The 15999-nt window shown below is 36.1% G+C and overlaps 1 protein-coding gene across 8 annotated transcripts in view; it reads right to left on the reverse strand.

Moving 5' to 3' along the window:
- The window catches only part of ANKRD42 (ankyrin repeat domain 42), a 66910-nt gene that overhangs the window by 20883 nt on the left and 30028 nt on the right, over positions 1 to 15999 (reverse strand). For 7 of the 8 annotated variants that reach the window (XR_004903866.1, XM_036028736.1, XM_036028734.1 and 4 more), the window contains 3 exons: positions 13277 to 13402; positions 7156 to 7261; positions 4226 to 4401 (listed from right to left, as the gene is read on the reverse strand). Coding sequence is in view for 6 of the 8 variants with exons in the window: in XM_036028736.1 (XP_035884629.1) it covers positions 4226 to 4401; positions 7156 to 7261; positions 13277 to 13402 (408 nt within the window). In the remaining 2 variants the exon portion in view is untranslated. Of the gene's footprint in view, positions 1 to 4225; positions 7262 to 13276; positions 13403 to 15999 lie in introns of all 8 variants that reach the window. The other variant, XR_004903867.1, reaches the window with a different exon arrangement.

The raw sequence follows: 15999 nt of genomic DNA on the forward strand, positions 1-15999 counted from the left end.
CGGGGAAATAAAGCCTCAAAAACCTCTGGCTATAAAAATTCGTGGGGGTTGCAGTGGCCAGAGAAACTCCCACCCCCAAGGAGAGTTTATTGGAGTAGCCCACAGGATCCTAGAACATAAACAAACCCACTCAACCCAGAATCAACACCAGAAGGGCCCAATTTGCTGTAGGTAGAAGGGGAAGTGACTGAAGGTTGGTCCAGAGCCAAACAAGTGACATTGTTCCCTCTCTGACCCCTCCCCCACATATAGCCCCACAATGCAGCGATGTGGGTTGCCCCGCCCTGGCGAATACCTAAGGCTCTGCCCCTTATAACATAACTGGTACACCAAGACAAAGAAATGTAGCTCAAATTAAAGAACAGATTAAAGCTCCATGGCAAATACAACTAGGCAACCAAGAGATAGCCAACCTATCAGATGCACAGTTTAAAACACTTGTAATCAGGATGCTCACAGAAATGGCTAAATATGGTTGCAAAATAGAGGAAGAAGTAAAGTTATGCAAAGTGAAATAAAGAAAAATATACAGGGAACCAGCAGGAATAGGAAGGAAACTGGGACTCAAATCAACGATTTGGACCAGAAGGAAGGAATAAACATTCAACCAAAACAGAATAAAGAAGCAAGAATTTAAAAAAATGAGGAGAGGCTTAGGAACCTCAGTGACAACTTTAAACACTACAATATTCAAATCTTAGGGGTGCCAGAAGGAGAAGAGGAAGAGCAAGACATTGAAAACTTATTTGAACAAACAATAAAGGAGAACTTCCACAATCTGGCAGAGGAAATAAGACTTCCAGGAAGTCCAAGGAGCTCAGAGAGTCCCAAAGAAGTTGGACCCAAAGAGGAGCACACCAAGACACATCATAATTACATCACCCAAGATTAAAGATGAGAGAATCTTAAAAGCAGCAAACAAAAAGGAGGCAGTTATCTACAAAGGAGTACCCATAAGACTAGCAGCTGATTTCTCAAAAGAAACCTTACAGGCAAGAAGGGGCTATGTATTAGTCCCTGGAAAGAAGTATTCCAAGTCATGAAAGGCAAGATTACTCTATCCAGCAAAGCTATCCTTTAGAATGGAAGGGCAGATAAAGTGCTTCCCAGATAAGGTCAAATTTTAAAAGTTCATCATCACCAAGCCCTTATTACATGAAATGTTAAAGGGACTTATCTAAGAAAAAGAAGATAATCAAAACTATGAACAGTAAAATGACAACAAACTCACAACTATCAACATCAGAACCTAAATAACAAAAACAAAAGCAAACTAGAACAGGAACAGAATCACAGAAATGGAGATTACATGGAAGGTTATCAGCAGGGAGTGGGAGGGGGGAGAATGTGGGAAAAGGTACAGGGAATAGGAAGCATAAATGGTAGGTACAAAATAGAGAGGGGGAGGTTAAGAATAGTACAGGAAATGGAGAAGTCAAAGAACTTATTTGTACAACCCATGGACATGAGCTAAGGGAGTAGGGTGCAGGGAATGCTGCTGGGAGGGGCGATACAGGGCAGAGGGGAATAAAGGGGAAAAAAAGGACAACTGTAATGGCATAATCAATAAAATATACTTAAAAGCAAACAAAAAAAAGAAAATCAAATCTTTGGCATTTAAATCTGTATGTCTCTATAATGCAATCTATGAAACAAAAAAGTATTTTTATTAGTTACAAACTTTTATTTAGTTAAAAAAAGAGCAGATAATGAAGACTTTTATAGCTTTAGAAAAGTCAACATCAATTTAGGAAACAAGCAAATATAGAGAAATGATATCTGTTCACCAATGGAACCCTAGCACCTAGAACAGTGTCTGATACATAACCGAGTCCTTAATAAACATGTTTAATGGTGGGAGAGAAAGAATTGAAAAAGCACAATTTCAGTCATTTCTTTTAATACTACATTGAATAGGTTCAAAATGTTTTCTGAATTTCAAAAAGCAGGACTATTTGTGATACAGTGCCTAAAGTCCCTTAATCCAGGGCTGTGCACACAGTAGGTACTCAAATATATGTTAGATGAATGGAATGCCCTCCTTATCTATTTGTCTGTCTAAACCCTGGCCATGCTTTACGGAAAAGTCAAAATTCCACTTGTGAAAAGCCTTCTCTGCTACGCTGTAGTTCTGAGTGAAGAGTCCTTTTAAACTCGTTATCTAGTAGCACAGGCCAAGCAAGAATCTAAGAATCAGCCTTCATTACTCTCATTCTCTAACACCTCCTATTCAAATCTATCGGCAAATCCTATCAGCTCTCTGTTCTAAATACACCCAAATCTGATCATTTCTCACCATTTCCATCATTCTCAGCCTAGTCCAAGCCGTGATCAAATCTATCCTGAACAAGGTCACAGCCTCCTGATTTCCCTGCTTCTACTTTTGCCATGTAAAGGGAAATGGGCTTTCCACAACACAGAAACTTTAGAAGCAAAAACAGTCGAGGCCAACTGGACCCTGATTCAGCTTTCTCCACCACTGCCCTCCAGACAAATATGGTCTTAACTAACACTGAGTTTGGATCAAGAACCAAAAAAAGCCTGATGGACCATACTTGGCCATGTATAATGCACACCCATGTTTTTGGCCCAAATTTTCAGAAAAAAAATCTTTCATTTTAATTTTTTAATTCAATTATTTATTTACCTATATCTAGATACTTGTTTTTTGTATTGTAAAGGAACTTTAGCATTTAGTTTTGAATATATTATGGTACAAGAAATTTTACGTAAGAAATGATTATGAAACCCAAGTACAGATACAAGGAATTTTGGGTACTACTCATGTATAATACACATCCTTATTTTTCCCTCAAGAACTTGGGGGAAAAATGCATGCTATTCACAGAAAAATATGGGTATATAAATATTACCTTAAAGGAAAATAAACTGACGTTTATGTAAGCTCTTCTGGAATGGTGGTGAAAGCCTCTCGTATACAAGGCTGAAGCAAAACAACAATGGAGACTTCCAGCATCGTGGTAGCTGCAAGCCTACATGGGGGACTCCAGGAACCCAGGAACTCTGTGCAGATATTCCGCATCTTCTCTTGTACAATTCTAATTTAGTTTTGTTGGCAAATCTAAATTATGTCAGGAATTTCCTCTAACCCTGCATTAGCAGGTGAGTGTGTTCTCTTCCCACCTATTCAAAATGCATCTGAAATGCTATGCTCTCTCCCATCTCCCAGTCTACTTTCCAACCAACTACTAGAATGATGTTATTTTTTTAAGATTTTACTTATTCATTTTTAGAGAGAGGGGAAGGAAATGAGAAAGAGAAGGAGAGAAAAATCAACGTGTGAAACATTGATCGGTTGCTTCTTGCATCTGTCCCAACTGAGGAGCAGACCTGCAACCCAGGAACGTGCCCTGACCAATAATCAAACCGGCAACCTTTTGTTTTGCGAAACAACACTCAACAACCTGAGCCACACTGGTCAGGGCTAGAGTGATGTTATCTTTAAACACAAATCAGATCACACCAACCCCACCTCAAACCCACTGATAAAATCTAAACATAAAATCCTTATTAGGCTCTATTTGATCTCATTGAGTCCCTACTTATGTCTCCAACCAAATCTGTCACTACTCCAGTCACACTGAGCTCTATTCCACCTCACAGTGTTCCTCTTGCTTGAAACAGTCTCCTGAGATCTCCATGTGGCTCACTCTCATCAGTTAGGTCTCTTCTCAAATGTCACCCCCTTAAGAGAGGCCTCCTCTAATGGTTATCTTATCTATAGCAGCACCCTACTTCATTTTATTGTGTACCTTTTTTTTTATTAATTATCTGACACCACCACCATCACCAGAATGTAAGCTCTTGGTGGCAAGGAGGGGATTTTGTAGTTCACTGTTTCACCAATACCTGTAAAAGTATCTGGCACATAGTAGGCAATAAATATTTGCTGCCATTATTATCTGTAAAAATCATTTGCCAACTAACAAGGGAAACTCTTGAGATGTTTCTTCCTGTTTTCCTATGATCCACTTAAATAATGTTACCTTTCACATAACTTTTTCCTCCTTGAGGGAAAGAGATCATGTCTTACATTTTGAAATGTTCAATATCCCATAGCGCAAAAATTATTCTAGTTCTGGTTCCCTTCCAAAATCAAAGTAATTTTACTTTGTAGATGGTAAATGTCTTCAGGATAATTTTTAAATTTGTGGTTAAAAAATGCCACTTAAAGAATAAATCACAACAGAGTTGGCACACTTACTTCTGGCATCTGTTTTATCCGACTCATTAAGACATAAATCATCTTTGGCATCAGTGCTTCCCTCAACACCATGTCTTATAAAAAATTTCGTGTCATTTTCATCAATTTCATCCTCATCATCTACATCATATTTCTGTAGCCCCTCTAACAGCTTTACTGCTGCTAAATGGGCAAACCTGTAGAAAAAAAATCAACAATTAACGAGAAGCACAATTTTCTAATTGAAACTGCAGTTTGAACTTAATTTAGGGAATTACACTCTGTACATTACGCCGCCAGCCTACCCACCAGTAAAGGAGCAAAACTGTATCTGAAAATCAGGGTCAATTTGATGTTAGCTACATGGGAAACTCAAACAGTCACTGGACACTAAGGGCAAACAGTCACATTAAAGACAGATTCCATAACTTTTATTGGCAAAAACCCAACTGGGAGAGGAGACCCAAACAGATTTGCTAAATTGTACAGAAAGCCCAAAACCACCCTATTTGATCACCTGCATTTACTGTCTTTCTCTGATGACCAAGTTTAGACTGTAGAATTAGTTCTGGTTCCAGTTTTAAGGCTAACTATAGGTCTAGCCCCCTTAGTATTCATCATTCCTCAATCCAAAGCACTTAGCATAGCTTTAAATTTAATGGGAAAATAATGACTTTTCCCATCCATATCTTCTATTTTCTTTGATCTTTCCCACATCGCTATGAATCTTTTAGTAATATACCCTTGGTTTGGGAGTGGTTGTAAATTCGTGTAATCTGCATATTTTTCTACAGTTTTGCTAACTGAGATGTTTAATGCTTTCTCTTAGAAAATGGAGAATTACTCGCTAAACACAAAAATCCCAAATTCTATTTTTTCATACACTTACATAACCACAGTTTCCACTGAAACTGTGGATGCAATACTGGTGGTGGGAATGCAAGTTGCTACAATCACTTTGGAAGGTACTTTTGCAGTTTCTTGTAAAGTTCAAGATACCCATAGCATATGACCCAGCAATACTACCCCTAAGAATTTACCAAAGTGAACTGAAAATTTATATTCACACAAAAGCCTGTGTGTGAATATTTACAGCAGCTTTATTCATAATCACAAAAAAATGGACACAATCACTATCTCCTTCAACAAGTTAGTAGCTAAATTATAGAATATTCCATTGGAATTCTATATCCAATGGAATGCTACTCAGCAATAAGAAAGAAATGAACTATAATGCATATGAATTCTCAAAATAATTATGCTGAGTGAAAGAACCCAGATATATGAGTACAGACTGTATGGTTCCATTCATATAAAACTCTAGAAATGAAAACTGATCCATAGTGACAAAAAGCAGATCAGTGTTTGCCTGGGGGAGCCAGCAGTGAGAAGGAGAGAGATTACAAAAGAGCACAAGAAGATTGTGGGGGTTCATGAATACATTCACTATCTTGATTGTGATGGTTTCATGGGTATATGTATACACAGATCAGAATTCATTAATTTGTACTGTACAAGTATGTGTATACTTTATTGTATGCCAATTATACCTTGATAAAGGTATTTATAAAAATAAAGTGGGCTCAATTAATTATGAACCTAGGTACAATGAAAATACACTCCAAAGTTTCAAAGAAATTCCACAGACAAAATTTTAAGAAACATGAACTCACAAACAAAAATTGCATGTCAATTTAATGAATGATTAGGTTCTGCGTCCTTTCAAGACTCATTTGCATCTGTTAGACTACATTCCTACTTTATTGTTTTTAATTTATTGATTTTAGAGAGCAAGACTGATTTGTTGTTCCATTTACTTATGCACTCATTGGTCCATTCTTGTATGTGCCCTGACTTGGGATCGAACCTGCAACCTTGGCATATTAGTGTGATGCTCCAACCAACTGAGGTACCTGGCCAGGGTACGCACTCCTACTTGAGATTTAAGCAGTACTGAACCCACATGCAGTTCCTGAAACACACAAATGTTTTGTTATAGCTCTTTCTCCTTCAAGCGTCAGCATAAGTGTTGCTTTCTCCAAAAAAATAATTTTCCTTGACCTCTATATAAATTCTGTGCTCCTACAGTTTCCTTCATAACACTTAACATCATCTGTATTAATATTTCTCCCCCACAACTTTCAAATAGGAAGACTTGTGCAAGTCTCCTATGTTCTTACTATACCTTATATATGATGTAATACGATACAATGATTATAATCACTAGTTATGTTTACACAAAATGATTATAATTAATAATGATTATTACAATAATTATAATTTATCTCTCCACAAGACTCTAAGCTCCTATGAGGGCAAGAACTGTTTTTTCATCTTTGTAATCCTAACACTAACTGTAGCACTTGAAACATGATATGTTGATAAGTTGAAACATGATAAGTTGAATTTGTAAAAACCAACCAAATAAACAAAAGAATGGGCTTGACCTGACCTGAATGAGCTAGAGGCATTTGATAATAGGTGTTATATTTAATCCAAATGTAAATATCAAAATTTGTTTCAAAAGCTATGTGGCTCCTTTTGATTACCCCTTTTTAGCACACAGTATTTCTCAACAGGTACCAGCATTTGGTAATTATTCTGTGCTGTGTACCACTATTCTGAGTACTGTAGAACATATAGTACTTAACCATTCCTGGACCTAACTTCACTAAATATTAATGATAGTCACTAGTAATTGTGACAAACCCCTACATATTTCCAAATGCTCCCCCCACAAGGAAAGGGGACAATACTACCTCCCAGTTTAAAATCACGGTTTTAGAGAGAAGAGTTGATACATTGTCAAATGTCTATTCAACTTGAATATTGTCATTCCATCAGTATTTGAGTCCTATAATTCATTAAATCTTCAGAGATTTCTGAGCATAAAAGACTATATGCAAAACTTTAAAAACAAAACAAAAAGGGAACAAAAGAGATAAGGATACCTCTTAGCCACATCACTGGGTTTCTCCCCTGCTTTGTTGATAATATTTCTGTCTGCTCCCATTTTAATTATCCACTGCAAACACTCTATGTGGCCTTGTCCAGCAGCTGTAAAAAAAAAAAAAACCCACAAAAAAGAAAATACACAAAAAAGTTATTGTTATTAATAGCAATTTTCCAAATTTTGAATAGTACCATTAGAAAGTACTTTCATAAATACCGATCCTTGCAATAACCAATGAAAGTAAGTTGGATAGATATAATACCCTATATCATTTATTCATTAGTTAGACAAACATTTAATCCAGGATGTACTGTACTCATCCCCTACACAGGGAATTTTACATACAGATATAAAAGGTAAGGCTCAAAGAGGTTATTTACTTAACATCACACAGGTAGTAATAGATTTGAAGCAATAATCTAGTTTTTTCTAATACTTGTCCAGTGCTCACCAGCTGCTATTTTATTTATATAGCTGCTGATCAATCTTATATCGCACCAGAATGAGAATGCAATCTAGCCATAGAGACTCACATTGACTTTGAAAATCTTCTGCCATGTTATATTAATAGCTTATTCCTCTGACCCTCACAACTCAAAACTTACAGGTCCCTCACTGATTACCTAAACTGTTTACCACCTATTTCTAAATTTTGTCCTCAAAACACACGTACTCAATATTAATTTTCACCTCCACAACTCTGCTGATGTGCCTTCTTAGGTAGTGCCCATTACTCATATGTACTTATCTAACTTCTACCCACCCTTCTAGGTCCATCTCAAGACTCAGGGAAACTGGGAAAAAAACTTAATAGACTTAAAAGATCTAAATTTAAGTCTACTAAACAATCAGATTGGAGGACAGAACAAAATTTACCAAGCAGCTGGCATATACAGACCTGCAATATATATTTATAGAATTGATGAGTGAATGAATGAAGAAAAAAATGAATGAAACCTCAGCTCTGCTCTTACCAGTAGAATAATCTCAGTCAAAAAACCTGGTTCTACCCTAGCTAAGTGGCTCAGTTGATGGAGCGTCTTCCCATACACCAAAATGTTGCAGGTTTGACCCCTAGTCAGAGCACATACCTATTGAAGGTTGCAGGTTCAACACCCAGTCGGGGCATGGATGGGAGGCAACCAACCGATGTGTTCTGTCTTGCATCCATTTCTCTTCTCCTTCTCTCCCTCTCTCCTCCCTCCCCCTTTCTCTCAATAAAAAATCAATTTTAAGAAACAAGCATATCCTCAGGCAAAGATTTAAAAAAAAACTAGTTCTTCTGGACCTCAATTTCCTCACCTTTAAAAAAGATAATTTCATATTTATAAAGTAGTAGTGACTTACACTACTGCTATATAAAATTACAATAAGGATTAAGTATGACAATTTTGCACCCTATTAAATATCATATAAACATAAGGTATTATTTCCGAATTCCCCTGAACACTTCCTCAACAATTTAACCCTTAGTGACTTCTGTTCAATTTCTACTCCTGAATTTCTACTGCATGTATTGGGTTACCAAAAAGTTCATTTGCTTTTTTCTGTAAGACAGTTCTATAGCACTTAGTTGTCTTTAACTTCATTTGAAACAATTTGGTTAGATTGAAGTATGACAGCTGTCATATCAATGTGCATTTTTTTAAAAACATCAAAATTGGTGAATTTTGTTTAGCCATTTTAGTACTGAAGATTGAATGATATATGTAACATTTTTAGCATACTATGCTTTATTATTTCCAGAAAGTTAAAAATGCCACTGACATGCAAAAAAAGATTTGTGCAGTGTACGGAGAAGGTGCTGTGACTGATCAAATGTGTCAAAAGTGGTCTGCAAAGTTTCATGCTGGTGATTTCTCACTGGATGATTCTCCATAGTCAGGTAGATCAGTTGAAGTTGACAGCAATCAAATTGAGACATTAATTGAGGAGAATCAACATTATACCATGTGAGAGATAGCTCAAATATTGAAATCAATAAAGTTATTGGTGAAAATTAAAAATGTGTATTTTCTTTTATGGAAAAAAACCATATGGACTTTTTGGCCAACCCGATATTTTAACAACCAAATCCTTTTTGCCGTTTAGTGCATACTGACTTATACAAATCTCTAGTTGTTCATGGTGTAAGTATATAACTCCTTAACAGTAAGGCCTGGATCTCATACTGTGTCCATGGTGCAGGCACATAGTTGGTGCTGCATATATATGTGCCTCTGCAAAATAAATCAGAGTATGAACTTTTGGTATGATTTTGGTGCCTTAAAAAGTGAATCCACCTCCAATACTGAGAACAGAGAAGAAAATATACAAAGCCAGATCCAGTGACAAAGCACCATCACTACAGCCCTATGGCTCAGCTTACAAAATGTCTGCAAGGACTCCTGCCCTTCCTTTCTCTAATTGACTCAGAGCCATCTGCCAGACTCAGAGTTAGCTCCTGAGGAGCTCCTGGAGCTTCTCTTTCTCCTACAGCAAATCCAAACCAAATAATTCTACAGGATTACCCATACCTCTAGAAATAACCCCACTTTACACAAAACCAGCAACATCTCCTCTCTTTAATACTTACAAAATCATATTTATGTATCCGAAACAATGGTAAGTTTTATACAACAAAGTGAGTTTAACCCAACATTTCCATTTTATTACACAGGTAATATTTACAATGGGACTGGGGAGCTAAATAATTGTTCTATAAGGAAATACAATAAAAGAATTTTTATCCAAAATCCTTTTTGTATATTGATTAGAATATGTTAATTAATTTGATCAGTGTTTTATAAGAGAACAAGATAAAATTATGCAGTGGCTAGAAATTTTTAAGAGATAATTTGAAATAATTATGGCTTAAAAGTAAATGAAAGAGAAGTCATAGTGGATTTAGCAATCATTAAACAACTAACAGATACTGCAGTTTACTTACTGAATCAAAATTAAAATGAAAGAAAAAGAAGCAGATATACTGACAAAATGTGAGTTAAATTATAGAAAACATAAACTTTTATTTACCCAATATGATTTAAATATACAGATGTTCCCCCCAAAAATGATAATGTACACAGAAATGCCCCTTCCCCCTGCTGTAGTCACTCATCACCTCTTCACCACACCATGTGATCCACCCCAGCCTCGGGAGCCTTTAACAGACAGACTCACAAGAGAAGGGGTGAAAGGCAAACCCTTTTGGTTTCTTTTTTTTTTAATTACTCTATTGTTCAATTACAGTTGTCTGCATTTTCTCCCCACCACTCCCCCCAGCCAGCCAAACCCACCTCCCTTCTTTGCTTCCATCCCCACCTTGGTTTTGTCCATGTGTCCTTTATAGTAATTCCTGAAAACCCTTCTCCCCACTGTCCCCTTGGTGGTTTCTCATTTTCACCCTCTTGCCTTCTCACAATGGCTGTATCCCAAACACTCTGTTGCTGTACACCAATCTCTTTAGAATCATCTTCGAGATCCCTCATGCTCATCTCAGTTCAAGTGAAGAAATAAAAGACTGAGATAGGCTGAAAACCATCTGTCAATAACACCTACTTTATTGTTCCTCCAAAGACCCATTATATATACCATGAGCGAGCCTCTCTTTTACTCTCATAAATGACACCCCACATACACAGTAGGAATAAAAATCGGTTATACACAGGATATGAAATGGGGGCTTTGCTCCAGGGCAACACAGATATGGAATAGTACACACAAAAAAATTAAACTAGACCACCAACTTATACCGTACACCAGAATAAACTCAAAGTGGATAAAAGACTTAAATATAAGTTGCAATACCATAGAACTGCTAGAGAGAAATGTAGGCAGAACAATTTCAGATATCCCAAACAGCAATAATTTTGCTGATACATCCTGGCAAGGGATATAAAGGAAAGAATAAACATATGGGACTATATCAAATTAAAAAGCTTCTGCCTGGCTAAAGAAAACATCTTCAAAATGAAAAGGGAACCAACTGTATGAGAAAACATAGTTGCCAACAATACCTCGGACAAGGGTTCGATCTCCAAAATGTATAAAGAACTCATATGACTCAACACCAGGAAGATAAACAATCCAATTAAAAAATGGGCAAAGCACCTGAACAGACACTCCAAGGAAGACATACAGTAGGCCCAGAGACACATGAAAGGATGCTCAACATCACTAGCTATCAGAGAGATGCAAAATAAAACCACAGTGAGATACCACCTCACAAAGGTCAGAATGGCCATCATCAATAAATCAACAAACAACAAGTGCTGGAGAGGATGTGGAGAAAAGGGAACCCTAGTGCACTGTTGGGAATGCAGACTGGTCCAGCCACTCTAGAAAACAGTATGGAATTTCTTCAAAAAACTAAAAATGGAACTGCCTTTTGATCCAGCGATTCCACTGCTGAGATTATGCCCTAAGAATCCTGGAACACCAATTCAAAAGAACCTATGCTCCCCAGTATTCATAGCAGCACAATTTATAATAGCCAAGTGCTAGAAGCAGCCTAAGTGTCCATCAGTAAGTGAGTGGATCAAAAAATTGTGTTACATATACACAGTGGAATACTATGCAGCAGAAAGAAAAAAGGAACTCTTACCCTTCATGACAGCATGATGGAACTGAAGAGTACTATGCTAATAAGTGAAATAAGTCAGGCTGTGAAAGACAAATACCATGTGACCTCACCTGTAAGTGGAACCTAATGAATCCAACAAACAAATGAGCAAAATAGAACCAGAGGCATGGAAACAAGGAACAGACTGACAGGGACCAGAGGGGAGCAGGAAGGAGGATAAGAGAGGAAAGAAGGGAAGATCAGAGTTAAAGAACAAGTATAAATGACCCAGGGACATGGACAACAGGATGGGAATTGTCTGTGGGGGTGGAGGTGGTGGCCAGGGCAGGGGAGAGTAACAGGGGGAAATTGAGTCAACTGTAATAGAATAAAAAAATGAAAAAAATAAAATAATTTTAAAACCAATATTTTACACACATTTCCAGTCTCCACTCCATGTATAAATCCCATAGTAAAAAGCTTTAATGCCAAGCCAGTTAGCAGTAATCAATGAAGCGAAATCCTACAAGTATAGAGTAGTGTTTACCAAAGTGAGGACCTCTCTATGTGTAAAAGAAGCCCCCTTCACTTCCCCTTCTTCCTGCCCCAACCACCCTTTCTCCTATAAACTATTGGTTCATGTGGTGCTTAAGATTCTTAAAATATATTATGAATTAAACAAACTTTAATGATTAAGAACCTAACCAACAGAAACATAATCTGTGACTGGCTATAACATAATCAAAGTTATTTATGAAATACAGTCCAATTCAAACACATGAAGATTTTTATAAGAATTACCAGCTATCATATTATTTAAAAAACATAATATCACAAATGAAGCAAAATGGAAATTTCAAGTACAGTAGGTTAAAGATTTGGGTTTTGATTTTATAAATAAAAGAAAGACTGTCAAGGATAAATCCTAGAGATGTACTCCTGACACTGAGTTGACAAGCTGAAAAAGCCTGATTAAAAAGCAAAACAACTGATCAAAATTCTAGAATTCCACATAGAAGGAAACAGAGTACAGAGAAAAGTTGCAGACATCTTCAAAATGTGTTCAAATCATGTTAATTGATATTTCTAGGGAAGTAAAAACACTTTTGCAGAGTATAGGAGAAAAAGAAAATTCTGCTAGATCTTTTTCAAGAGATACAGTTTCTGTTAAAACATAAAATAAAATACATTTGTATTTTATTTGTGTATATATATACAAATATAATATATTTGTGTATATATATATACAAATATATATACATGCAACTATACATGCAACTATGCATGTGTAGGTCATTTTTAGTCAAAGAAAATGTTAGTCCTAAGAAACTTCTCTAGAAATGAATTTCACATCTTAACTACATGACAATATAAAAAGAGAATTTCTGTTGAAATTACCCTCAGATGTCATAATGTGTGAATGTCTGACATCATAAAAAAATCACAGTGAATTAAAAATTAAGTACTCTCTATATGATACATTTTCATGTGTTTCTGATGTATAATTATTTTTAAAAGTAAATAATTCAATAGCAATTGTGTCAGAATTGAAAATTAAGCAGGAATCATAACTCACCTTTATGCATAGGAGTTGATCCATTATTATCACGTTCATTAATATTGATTACTCCATCTTCTATTAATTTTTTAAGCATTTCCAAATCACCCTTAAAGGCAGCCATATGACCTGGAAATGCTAAAGCTATGAACAAAAAATTCAGAATTTCAGTAAATACGAGTTGTTCTTTTTTCCTGCCTTGAGCAGTCACACTTTCACATTTCAGTATTAGCTGAAGTACAAGAATGCTGTACCAGAATTAATTCAGTCAACTCAATGGCACGTATTAAAAAGAGAACCATAAAAGATTATTATTAATTGTGTAGCCCTTCTACCCTCAGGACCTCAAACATGCTAGGAGTAGTGGTATAACAGAACTACTCTTAGCCAGATTCACTTCTACCCATGTTCTACCACGAAACACAAGGAGATGGTCATTTTCAACCCTTTGCAAAAAGATGTATTTGGTCTTAAGTCTTACATTTGCACAAACCACTCCTTTCCTGTGTTTGCAAGGAAGTAAAGACAGCAAAAAAAAAAAAAAAAAAAAACCACAACAAAAAAACCCCTAAAAGCAGGTAAAGTATATGTGTGTATGTATACATATACAAATATATATACATGCAACTATACATGCAACATATACATGAGTAAATATAACCTGACCTAGCGCCTAGCACATAGTAAATACTTTATAAAGTGTTTTTAATAACTACATATATTGAACCCTTACTGAATGCCAGACACAGCTGTAAACACTTCTAAGGAATGCCTCATTTAACCCTCTTAATTCTGAGATACAGCTATTATCATTCTTATATATAAAAAGGGAAAAACCTAGAACAGCCAAAGACTATTTAAAAAGCTATAGACTTAACACTACCTGATTCTAAGTCTTACTATAAAGCTACAGTAATCAAGACATGTAGTAGTGGTAAGTAAAAAGGCATATCAATAAGACAGAATGCAAAGGCCAAAAAAACACCTATACGTATATGGTGACGGATTTTTGACAAAGCTGCTGAGAATTTGCAACAAGGAAAAGGAAGACTTTCCAAAATATGGTGCCAAGACAAGTGGCTATATTTTTCTTAAATTAAAATCAATACTTTATTTCACTCATTACATAAAATTTAACTTGATGTAGGTCAAAAATATGAATTAGAAAGCTAAACTGTAAACCACAGGAGAATATCTTGCTGACCTTGGGTGGGCAAATATTTCATAGATAGGACATGACCTGTGAAAAACATGACCTGTGAAAAAATTGCTAAATTGTACTTTATAAAAATTTACAATAAAACTTTTGCTCTTTGAAAGACACTACTAAAAAACAGTCAAGCTTCAGAGAGGGAGAAAATATTTGCAATACATATATCTAACAAAACATAAAGAAGTGTCAAAATTCAATAATTAGTAGACAAGCAACCCAATAAAAATATGGGCAAAAGAACTGAATGGACACTTTATCATAAAGAACATACGTGAATGACCACATGAAAGATGCCCAATATCATTAATTATCGGGAAAATGTAGATTAAAACCACAATAATGACACTACACATACATTAGGATGGCTAAAATAAAACAGACTGACTATATCTAATGTTGGGAATTCCATGGAGCAAAGAGAATTCTCATGCATATCTTGTGGGGATGTAAATGATATGATTACTTTGAAAAGCAGTTTGGAAACTTCTTTTATTTTATTTTTTAATGTATTTTATTGATTATGCTATTACAGTTGTCCCATTTCCTCCCTTCACTCCCCTCCACCTTCTCCCACCCACATCACCCCCTTTAGTTCATGTACATGTGTCATACTTATAAGTTCTTTAGCTTCTACATTTCTCATACTATTCTTACCCTCCCCCTATCTATTTTCAACCTACAATCTATGCTACTTATTCTCTGTACCTTTTCCCCCTCTCTCCTCCTCTCACTCCCCTGTTGCTAACCTTCCATGTGATCTGCATTTCTGTGGTTCTGTTCCTGTTCTAGTTGTTTGCTTTGTTTCTTTTGGTTTTGCTTTAGGTGTGGTTGTTAATAATTGTGATTTTGCTGTCCTTTTACTATACATGTTTTTTTAATCTTCTTTTCTTAGATAAGTCCCTTTAACATTTTATAAAATAAGGGCTTGGTGATGATGAACTCCTTCAACTTGAACTTATCTGAGAAGCACTTTATCTGCCCTTCCATTCTAAATGAAAGCTTTGCTGGATAGAGTAATCTGGAATATAGGTCCTTGTCTTTCATGACTTGGAATACTTCTTTCCAGCCCCTTCTTGCCTCTAAGGTCTCTTTTGAGAAATCAGCTGACAGTCTGATGGGAACTCCTCTGTAGGTTACTGTCCCCTTATCTCTTGCTGCTTCTAGATTTTCTCCTTCATTTTTACCTTCGCTAATGTAATTATGATGTGTCTTGGTGTGTTTCTTCTTGGGTCCAACTTCTTTGGGACTCTCTGAGCTTCTTGGACTTCCTGGAAGTCTATTTCCTTTGCCAGATTGGGGAAGTTCTCCTTTATTATTTGTTCAAATAACTTTTCCACTTGTTGTTTTTCCTCTTCCCCTTCTGGCACCCCTATAATTCAGATGTTGGAACGTTTGAAGATGTCCTGGGGGTTCCTAAGCTTCTCCTCATTTTTTTGAATTCTTATTTCTCCATTCTTTCCTGTTTGGTTGTTTCTTTCTTCCTTCTGGTCCACTCCATTGATTGGAGTCCCAGTTTCCTTCCCATCAC

The sequence above is a fragment of the Phyllostomus discolor genome, chromosome 6 (assembly GCF_004126475.2).
Source record: "Phyllostomus discolor isolate MPI-MPIP mPhyDis1 chromosome 6, mPhyDis1.pri.v3, whole genome shotgun sequence".
Taxonomy (NCBI): domain Eukaryota; kingdom Metazoa; phylum Chordata; class Mammalia; order Chiroptera; family Phyllostomidae; genus Phyllostomus; species Phyllostomus discolor.